This window comes from Phacochoerus africanus, chromosome 6 (assembly GCF_016906955.1).
Source record: "Phacochoerus africanus isolate WHEZ1 chromosome 6, ROS_Pafr_v1, whole genome shotgun sequence".
NCBI lineage: Eukaryota > Metazoa > Chordata > Mammalia > Artiodactyla > Suidae > Phacochoerus > Phacochoerus africanus.
Genome location: NC_062549.1, coordinates 90,818,094 through 90,828,486, shown reverse-complemented (window position 1 = coordinate 90,828,486; position 10,393 = coordinate 90,818,094). Strand labels below are relative to the sequence as shown.

At 57.1% G+C, this 10,393-nt stretch overlaps 1 protein-coding gene across 2 annotated transcripts; it reads right to left on the bottom strand.

The window, feature by feature from the left end:
- Positions 1–186: 186 nt before the first annotated feature.
- Positions 187–8,471, bottom strand: TAGLN2 (transgelin 2). 2 transcript variants are annotated; one of them, XM_047784188.1, is made up of 6 exons: positions 8,356–8,423; positions 7,184–7,408; positions 2,583–2,790; positions 1,950–2,124; positions 1,552–1,654; positions 187–1,005 (listed from the first exon to the last, which is right to left on the bottom strand). In XM_047784188.1, the coding sequence occupies exons 3-6, from the start codon at positions 2,760–2,762 to the stop codon at positions 864–866; spliced, it is 600 nt and encodes a 199-aa protein (XP_047640144.1). In that variant the 5' UTR covers positions 2,763–2,790; positions 7,184–7,408; positions 8,356–8,423; the 3' UTR covers positions 187–863. The 2 variants fall into 2 exon arrangements, with proteins under 2 accessions (XP_047640144.1, XP_047640143.1); XM_047784187.1 differs by lacking the exon at positions 7,184–7,408 and having other exon boundaries at positions 8,356–8,471.
- Positions 8,472–10,393: the final 1,922 nt, after the last annotated feature.

Below are 10,393 nucleotides of genomic sequence, written 5' to 3'. Positions count from 1 at the left end.
AACCCCACCTAGCCTCACCTGAGCCAAGTGAGAAAAAGAAGGGGAAGGAAATCGAAGTGGAACGGGGTGTCGCTGCACCTTTTCATCTCAAACCCCTCTTCCCCTGAACCAGTCACGACACCTGCTTCCACATTCCTCCCTTCCCAAGAGCAGGCTCAGCCGCCCCAGACACAGCCAGAGTCCATCTCAAAAAAGACAGAGATTCTTTATTTAAATCAGCAAACTCAGGTTCTTCAAGCCCCAGCCCGCAGTGGGCAACCCTCCCTCCCCAGCCCCCTCACCCCTACCCCTTAGCTGGGAGAGAAGAATGGAAAATGAGAAGCCAGAGGGCCTCTCTCGGGGCAAGCTGCCCCAGAACTGTGGTGAGTGCAGTCCAGCTGGACTGGGGTGGCAGCTGCCACAGCCCCTCCCTAGAGATTAAGTCCCTGCAGCCATGGCTGCGGGGCGAGGCATACTTGTGGGGAGAGGGCCATTAGGCAGCATCCTTGACCCCTAGCCAAGGAACAGACTAAGGTGCAGAGCCCGGGTTGTTGGGGCTGGGGTGGTGGGGGGGAAGCCCGAGAAAAAGAGAAGAGGCTTGGTGGGGAGAGGGGCGTGGGGGGGGGGGGCAACTCCCACCCCTCAGTTTTGGTCCCAGGGAAAAAAGTCCATTGGTCCAGTTCTGGTAGGTCTGGAGAAAGGAATGTATTAGTAAAGCACAGGGGAGAGGCCACCGCCGGGCACCCCAAGAGGAGACAGGCCAGGCCCCCCCCCTGGCAGGCGGGAGTGTGAGAGCTCCCGGGGCTCTCGGGGAATGTCATTGCTAAAATATATATATATATATTAACCATTCACGGCGGGCGGGGGCAGGGCTGTGGGCAGGATCAGAGGATCTGGCGTGGCATGCCATAGCCGGTCATGCCAGCCTGGGACGCCCCGCGGTTGGTCCCCATCTGCAACCCGATCACATTCTTGCCCTCCTGCAGCTGGTTGTCGGAGAAGTTCCGGGGGTTTTCCTTAGATTTCCTGGGTAGAAAGGGAGCCTTGGTTAGGAGGAGGGTGGAGGCTGCTGCCATCAACATCCTCCCTGGACAGGACGTGGGCTTTCAGAGGGCTTGGGTGCAGGTGCCAGCTCTGCCCTGGAAAGCCTTGAGCTCTCTGAAACCACCCCCCCACCCCCAATCTCTCAAAAGGGACAGTCATCTGTCATCCTGGGAGACTGTGAAGATTTTTTTTTTTGTCTTTTTAGGACGGCACCCGCGCATATGGAAGTTCTCAGGCTAGGGGTCCAATGGGAGCTGCAGCTGTCGGCCTATGCCACAGCCACAGCAACGTGGGATCCGAGCTGGGTTTGCAACCTACACTGCTGATCATGGCAATGCCAGATCCTTTAACCCACCGAGCAGGGCCAGGGATCGAATCTGCATCCTCATGGATACTAGTCGGATTCTTAACTTGCTGAGTCGCAAGGGGAACTCCAGTTGTGAGGATTAAGTGAGATGAGGAAAGGGCATTCCCTAGGGACCGGAATGAGCAGGATCACCAGGCCTGGACTGCCCCAGCAGCACTCACTTGGGAAACCAGTTGGGATCCCCGGAAAAGAGCCCATCATCCCGGGCTACCGCCAGCCCGCCCAGGTTCATCAGCGTCCGCTGCACACAGGCCATGTTCTTTCCTGGGAAGCAGAAAGGGCTGTGTTGGCATCATCAGGGCCGGGGTCCTGGATGCCAGGCTTCCATCTCTATCACTAAGTCAGCAGGCCCAGCCTAATTCTTTTACTCTCAGGCTCCCTACACTTCTCCCAGCCCAGCCCCCAACGTGGCCAACTCCTCCTCAAAACACACACACACACACACACACACACCCACTCTTTGTCCTCAGGGTGCCAGAAACCTGTCCCTTCTCCCCGGTGGAGATGGCCCAGCCCAGCCCCTGGTCTTCTGGATGACAGTGCCCTGGCCCTGGCCCACCTTCCCAGAGGTCCACAGTCTGGAAGATGTCGGTGGTGTTGATGCCGTAGCGCTCGGCTGCTTGCAGGAACTGGGAGATCTGTTCCATCTGCTTGAAGGCCATGGTGGAGGCCTGGATCTTCTTCACGGGGGCCTGCCCCTCGGGGTACAGCCCATTAATAAGCTCACACAGCACCTGGGTGGGGACAGCAGGTGTGCAGAGGTGAGGCCATGCACCATGCGTGGCGCCAGAGAGAGTGACCCACAGGGGTGCCTCTCCCACCTGAAGACACAGCTCTCAACCTACCTGGAGCGAGCCTCCGGCTCCTTCCGCCCCGCCCCCCGCCTCTGGGCCCAGAGTGTAAACCCTGCTATTCCAGGGTCAGTGACTAGAGCCCACCTCCCCCAGCTCTTCCCATAGACTCCTTTTCCCGGGTCCCCCGGGCTGGGCTTCCATTGCAGCGAGTCACATTCACACCCACACTTCCTTCAGTAGGAGGGAGGGAAGCAGGGAGCCTCTGTACGATGGAGATAGCCCAGCTCAGGAAAGGCTGGGACAGGGCTGCTCCTAGTTCTCCAGCTGAGACGATCCCTGGTCCCCTCGACCCAACCCCGCTCTCCGGGCACTTCTGGTCAGAGGCGCCCAGCTCTCACCGTGCCATCCTTGAGCCAGTTCTGAAAGTTTTCGCGCCCAGGCTGGGGCCGGCCCACATCCTTGCGGCACTGGGTAGTGATCCACTGGATCAGGATCTGCTCCAGATCTGCATCGTATTGTTTCTCAATCTTCTGCTGCACCTCCCGGCTCAGACCATAGGCAGGTCCCCTGTTGGCCATTCCGAAGGGCAGTGGTGGCTGTGTGGAGCTGGGGAGACACATCCGGGCCTGTGGTCAGTGCTCTGCAGCCCGTGGGGTGGGGGATTCTGCCAGCAGGCACACACACCATGTCCCCAGGGTGGGCCCCAGATGTGAGAACGGCTGCCAAGTGGAGGAAATCTCACCTTGATCCTGGACACAGGCTAGAGTCACCCAGCTCAGAACTCTAGGAGGGGCTAAAGGACCAAGCAGGCACCTCTGGGTTCTCCCACCCCTATGACAGGCGGCCTGTCTCGCATAGTGAGGCTTCCCATTAGATTTCATTTGAATGCTTTCACTGCTACAATGAAGTACAAAACCCACCGGCATGGAGTTCCCGCTGTGGCACAACAGGATCAGTGATGTCTCTGCAGTGGCAAGATGCAGGTTTGATCCCCGGCCTGGCACAGTGGGTTAAAGGATCCTGCCTTTCCACAGCTGTGGCTGACGTCAGAGCTGTGGCTCAGATCTGATTCCTGGCCCAGGAACTCCATATGCTGCAGGGTGGCCCAAAAAGAAAAAAAGAAAATCACTAGAATAGAACATAGGGTCAATGAGGCCAGGATTGGGGGTTTAGCCTCTCATTTGGGGTGGTCAGCTTTAGCAAAGGTAAACTGGTCTTTCTAACCCCAACCCTGCCTTTTCCAGCACAGGGAAGGAGAATGGTTTGGGGAGAACATGCAGTAGCTTGGGAAACGTATGCCAGGAGCTAGAGGACTGGATGGATCTACCCTCAATCAGCCACTGGGTTTTAGCTGAGCACCCACTGTTTGTGCTGGGGATTGTGGAACAGACAAAAGTCCTTGGTTCCAAACTTGCCCCCAGTGCCACCAAAGAAACAAAGTTAGCACATATGAAAGGGCAAGCATTGTACAGGATGAATATTAAACTACACAGTCAGACCATATGTTGCAGGAATTGAGGGGAGTATGGGCAGAAGCAGCCTGGAAGACTTCCTGGAAGAGGTGGGTCTGAGTAGGCCCTTAACAGATCACAACAGGCAAAAGGACTTCCCATGAAAAACCAGGCAATACCTAATGCTACTTTCCTTTCTAGAGGTGGTGGTAGGCAGAATCAGCCTTCCCCCAAAGGTGTCTATGTCCTAATTTCCACAACCTGCGAATGTTACCTTATGTGGCAAAAGGGATTTCTGCAGATCTAACTGAATTAAGGATCTTGAGATAGGGAGATTACTTTGGGTCATCCAGGGGAACCCAATGTACTCACAACAAGGATCCTTGTGAAAGAGGAAGGCAAGTGAGTCAGAGTGGGAGAAGCGAGAAGGAAGCCAAGGCTGGAGTGAGACCGGGCCATGAACCAAGCAATGCAGGTGGCCTTGAGAAGCTGGGAAAGGCAGGGAAATAGAATCTCCCCCGGATGGAATGCAGCCCTGCCAAGACCTTGATTTTGGTCAATGAGACCTAGCACTGGAAGGTATGAAATGTGTGTTGCTTTAAGTCGCCAAGAGATCATTTGTTCTTTTTTCTTTTTAGGGCCCCACCTATGGCACACGGAGGTTCCCAGGCTAGGGGTTGAATTGGAACTGCAGCTGCCGGCCTACACCACAGCTGCAGCAATGCCAGATCCAAGCTGCACCTGAAACCTACACCACAGCTCACGGCAATGCCGGATCATTTGACCCACTGAGCAAGGACAGGGATCGAATCTGCATCCTCATGGATACTAGTTGGATTCTTAACCTACTGAGCCACAATGGGAACTCCCATGATCATTTGTTACAGGAGGAACAGGGCACTAACCAGGAGCCTTGGGTGGTATTTCTAGGGAAACCTAGAAGAGAGGGAGAGATGGGGAAATACACAGGAGGGTTTCTTTAAATGAGTTTGAGGACCTCGGGTAGGAAGAACTGGGCAGTCTCCCGACCACTGGCCTCAGCTGGCAGCACCTTCCAGAATGTAGTCTGTCCCCACCCACCAGCTCCCTGTCTAGGTCTCACACTCAGGACCCCTGCCAAGGGGAAGCCAGGACCCGAAAAGGGACAGGACCCCATATCCTGCCCCAGTCCCCTTTCTGCTCTGAAATAGAGCTGTCTGACTGTTCCTGAGAGGGGATGCCCCAGGCCAGGCACCTGCGACAAAAGGAGAGGGAAGGAAGACACGCCTCTCCCCATACCTGGCCCCAGGCCAGGTCAGACTTCAGGGATGAAGTCACTGGCTCCCTGGAATAACACACAGCAGGTTGAACCACCCCACCACCACCTCCTCAGTGGGCCCCGGGGCCTGCCCTGGGGACAGCAGCCACCTCATATCCCCTCATACCTCTCAGCCCCAGAGGTGGCGGGGCTCAGGCCCGTCCCCTCCCCCACACTCCAGTGCGGTTGCTCCAGCTTATCCGAGCTGCACATTTCCGGCAGAGATCCTCCTCATAAATCAGTTATTTTTAAACCTCATTAAGAGCAACCCACCCCCACTTCACTCAGCCTGAACACCAGCCAGAAAAATGTCAGTCTGGGCCTTGACCCACAGCGCCAGCCACACATACACACTCGGCTGGGGGAGGGCAGGCCAAGAGAGTGGCTGAGGCCTGTGGAGACAGGAGACAAGGTTCCCTCCCCCCCAGCCCAGCTCCAACTACTCTGTCGCCACTCAGTCTCTGTGAGCCTTTGACCCCTGACGCACGGTGGGGGTGGGGGCACATGGTGGAGAGACTTGGAAGGGGAGATGAGGGGGCTGGAAGGACAGGAAGGAGGACTGTGGCCATGGGTGAGCCCCTTTTCCAGCCCTATGTCCAGACCTCAAGTCTGGGAGCCGCTTCCCTGGGGTCACCTGGGCCTCAAGGGGGCCAAGAGGGCCCGAAGCCCAGGGATCACTGTGGCCCTGGGAAAGAGACCAGGAGAATGATTAACCAGCACACCAGGGTTAGGAGGGGAGGGACAGCCAAAAGCCTCACCTCTCCAGTGTCACCTATGGGCAGGACAGAGTCGGCCTTCCGGACCCACCTCTGGATGGGTACTGAGGGCCCCTCCTAAACTCTGGAGCCTGGACACAGTTGGCAAGGTCACAGCCTCCAGCTGCAGTGTCTTGTCTCCACTCTGGGGCCATTGGCCTAGACCCTGAGGTGCCAGAGCCCTAAGGCAGCGCTCTGGGAGGAGGGGAGCTGCTGGGCCCAGCCAGGCTACAGCTATTCTCCCCACCCCCGTGGGTGGGTGGACGGAGTGCTGAGGGGCTGTGGCTGCTGGAGCTGGAGTGGCCCACCCCAGAGACACCCAGGGGACTCACCCTGGCTCTCCCTTCAAGGAGGGAAGTCACCAGTTGCCTACTAAGGTGGGGAGGAGCTGTGTGGGAGATGCCCACCACTGGGGGTCCAGAAGGACAGCTGCACCACATGGGGGATGGATTGACTGTGAGTAAACTAGACAGCTGCCTAGAGCTGTGGGAACAGCCCTCAGCCCCTACCCACAAGCTTAAAATACTTGGGACAGGGGGAGGGGCCACGAACGGCACTCCAGCCCTCAGCCCCACCCAGGCCCTGGGCTGGAAGCTTACCTCATCCGACCCGGGCTGACGACAGAGAAAAGGCGGAGGGATGGGACGGGGGTGGGGGGGTGGGGGGTGGGAAGATTCAAGGGCTCCTGGCTGGGGTTTAACTGGGCAGACAAAGGGACTCTCCATTCATTGAGCAGAGAAGACACAGGGGAACTTCCCAATTCAGAATTGGCATTAAGACCATCCCGAAAGGGCAAAACAGGGTACTTGCTTCCAAAAAGAAGTGCCACAGGCAGCAGGCAGAAGCAAGGCTGGTGGGAGACCTATGATTGAGGGGCTGTCCCAAGGCACTCCCCTAGCTATCAAGAGTCAGTGAGCAGAAGAGAAAGCTGAAACTACACAAAGAGGAAGCCACAGGCTTTGCACCAGGGGAGGAGGGGTACCTTGGCGGCTGTCGCCATGGCTTCTGTGTACCAAACACAGGAATGGGGCAGGGTGGGGGCTCCCGGGCTGAAACATCCACTCGACACAGGAGTGGTGAAGAGGCTCTGAGCATGGGGTGGGGCAGATCCTTGGGAAAGGGGCTCCTTCAGAGCAGTTGCCAGGTACAGACAGGTGCAAGGGATTCCTCAAAGAAGCAGCTGTGAAGAGTAGGGTGGAGGAGACTGGAAGTTATTCGAGTTTGGGAGTAGCAAGGGAGACTTAAGGAAATAGTTCAGGAGAAGATGAAATGCCCTGGGAACAAGTGAGCCCCATACCTGAAAATCCTTGAGGGAGAAAGGATGGGGGGTGAGGGGAGGTGGGGGGAGAAAAGGAAGCCAGTCCCCAGTAGGCAAAAGAGGGATTGACTGGGGCAGTGGAGTGAGGGTGGGGGTGGGGATGGGGGGGAGAAGTGCAACTGGACAAAGACCCTTTGGATTCTGGGCAGGTAGGGCCCTGCTGCTGGCCCCACCCTACCTTGGCCTCCTCTGCAGTTTTAAGTCTTTCCTGTGGACCAGGAAGGAGAACTCGGGAGTGAAGCTGGAAACGGGGAACCGGCCCTCTGTCTGGTGCTCTGGAGTCAGAAAACTAGGAGAGCCTCCTGCACCGGATCTCCACACCAGTCCATCTTCACTTCTGCTCACAGATACCACGTTTCCCCCTGAATCTCACGGGTACCGGCTCCTGGAGACTCCAGGAGGCCTGCAGAGCGGGGGTGAAGGGGTGGAGGCCAGGCGGCAGTCCATTTCCGGTCCTGCTGGTCCGGCCCCCACAGCCGCCCCCCTCGCCACACCCTGGGCCGTTACTGGGATGAGTCACCCACCGCCCGCCGCTGGGGTGACGCAGTGGTCTGGGCAGCCCGCCCGCCCGCGGCCACCACCGACTTTCCCAGCAGTAGTGGGCAAGGAGTGGGGGCATCGGCTCCCGTAGGGGCTGGAGGCGCGGAAAGCAGCCACCCTCCCCCAACACCACCGCCTACAGGCAGGGCACCCCGGGGCGCGGTCAGAGCTGCAGCCTCCCAGATGTCTGAGGTCAGGGGACTCTCCTCAAGGCGACTGGAGCTTTAACTCCCGGCGCCAACCCTGGAAGGGGAGGCCACTGCGGGACCCGCGCACGGAGCCCCCTGGCTCCAAACCGCGCCTCGGAGTCCCTAGAAAAAAGATCTGCAGGAGAATAAAGAGAAAGGACTGGGACGCAGAGGGCAAGCAGCACCCACACGTGTTCCTGGAATCAGGAAGTGAAGGGTCGCGCGGGAAGCCCCGGCGGCGCGGAGCGGGCCAGGGTGGGCGCCAGGACCCTGTACGCCCCGTCCCTCCGGGCCAGTCCCTGACGCCCTCCTTTCCTCACCCTAGCACGGATCTGGAGCTGAAGTCCGCGGGAGGGACGCAGTCCCCACGTCCCTGATCCAGACAGACGCCCCGTCTATGCACCCGCAACACCGCCTGACCTCATGGCTCAACAATGCGGGGTCAGAGTCTGAGGACAGACCTGACAGCCCGGGGCGGGGCAGAGCAGTCATCGGACCCCTGCCTGCGAGCCCTTGGTCCCCAAGCTCACAGGAGCAGGTCGCAAGCCCGGGCTTCCTGCATACTAGAGACCGCGCACATCCCCCCTCCCCCGCCCCGACGGACCCCCTCCCTCCAGCTCACCTTTCACTCAGGCAGGAGAATTGCGCACTTAAGACTGGGGCTGCCGCGCGAATGGAGCGCCTGGGCTGGGCCGGGGGTTTTCAGCAGGCTCCCGCCTCGGACGGGGCGGACCAAAGGCGGGGCAAGGCCGAGACGGTTTAAAGGCGCCGCACTGCAGAAGCGGAGGGCAGTGCTTAAGAGATGGGGCTGGAGACCAGAACCTGGGTTAAAGGATCTCAAGGCAGTAGCCTCCGCCCTGGAGAACTTCTACACCTACCCCAGAACCCGTAAACTTGTGCCCCAGTGGGAAACTTTCTGCCTAGGTTAGCGCAAGAAGGTGGGCGTTTTTTACATGCGAAGAAGCCTCTTGGTTTAAAAAGGATGTTTAGGTAAACAGAGGCACAGGAAGACACTCCCCACCCACCCCCCACAATTGACTAGGGTGTGACAGGACTAGCGTGCAGGCCAGGACAGCTCCCGCACTTGGTCTTGCTCCCCACCTTCTTCAAGCCTGGGCAGAGACTAACAGTGAAGTCATTCCTTTCTCAGGGCCCAAGGGGTGTGACCAGTGTTGGGACCCAGGGTTCAGACTTGACTTTTTCCCCTTCATCTCCTCCTCCATGACCTAGCATCTCTTCTTAAATCCTGGAGGGATCAGAAGAAGAGCCCTCAGGGAGTTCCCGTTGTGGCTCAGGGGTAACAAACCTAGTATCCATGAGGACGCAGGTTTGATCCCTGGCCTTCCCTCAGTGGATTAAGGATCTGGTGTTGCCGTGAGCTGTGGTGTAGGCTGGCAGCTGCAGCTCTGATTGGACCCCTAGCCTAAGAACTTCCATATGCAATAGGTGCAGCCCTTAAAAAGAGAGAGAGAGGAGGAGGAGGAGGCTGGCAGTTCCTCCATCTCTGAGGGTGGAGGAGAGCATCATTTGCGGTGGATGGAGTCCCTGCTTGCAGCTATCAGTGTAGTTTTATTTATTTATTTATTTATTTTTTATTTTTTTGTCTTTTCAGGGTCGCATATAGAAGTTCCCAGGCTAAGGGTCCAATCAGAGCTGCAGCTGCCAGCCTATACCATAGCCACAATAACGTGGGATCAGAGCCGTGTCTGCAACCTGCACCACAGCTCACAGCAACTCCAGATCCTTAGCTCACTGAGCAAGGCCAGGGATCGAACCTGCATCCTCATGGATACTAGTTGGGTTCGTTAACCACTGAAACATGAACTCCATCAGTGGAGTTTTCATAGCTGTTAGACGATCCCATATATGCTGGTTTTTAAGGACATCAACAACCAATGCCCTTCTACTTCTCCATTCTCTCTTCCCCATACTCCCTTCCTGAATATTCCAGTGCACACTGACACCCCGGGAGGCCAAGCCTTTTCACTCCTCCATGCCTTCACATAGGCTGTTCCTCCTTCCCTTGACTGTCTTCTCACCTGCCCTACCCCTCATGGACTTTGTGACCTCGGGGCAAATCACTAAAGCTCTACACCCCAGCTCCCTGGTCTATAAAAATAGAGCTAATGGTACTACTTACCTTAGAGTGGTAGAGAATTAAATGATACATGTGAAGAGCTTAGAGCAGTGGCCGGCACACAGTGAGTGCTCAGCTGACAGCTATTATCATTGCTCCCACTTTCTGTGAGGAAGCCTACAGAGGCCCAACCCAGAGGTAGCATTTGTCCCAGCACAAGCTGTAAGCATTCACTGTTGGCTGACTCCTTCCTTCTTGCTACCCTAGTAACCAACACATAGCTTTGTCAGAGGACTTGTCACATCATCCTGTGACTATTTTTTTTTTGCCTTTTTGTCTTTTTAGGGCCGTACCTGCGGCATATGGAGATTCCCTGGCTAGGAATCTAATCGGAGCTGTAGCCACTGGCCTATGCCAGAGCCACAGCAATGCCAGTTCCGAGCTGTGTCTGCAACTTACATGACAGCTCACGGCAAGGCCAGATCCTTAACCCACTGAGCAAGGCGAGGGATCGAACCCGCAACCTCATGGTTCCTAGTCAGATTCATTTCTGCTGCGCCATGACGGGAACTTCCTGTGACTA

Coding starts and splice junctions, on each gene's coding strand:
- TAGLN2 (XM_047784187.1), bottom strand. CDS start 2,762: ATGGCCAACAGGGGACCTGCCTATGGTCTGAGCCGGGAGGTGCAGCAG. Junction 1,655..1,949: donor GACTGTGGACCTCTGGGAAG/GTGGGCCAGGGC, acceptor TCTGCTTCCCAG/GAAAGAACATGGCCTGTGTG. Junction 1,006..1,551: donor GATCCCAACTGGTTTCCCAA/GTGAGTGCTGCT, acceptor CTTTCTACCCAG/GAAATCTAAGGAAAACCCCC.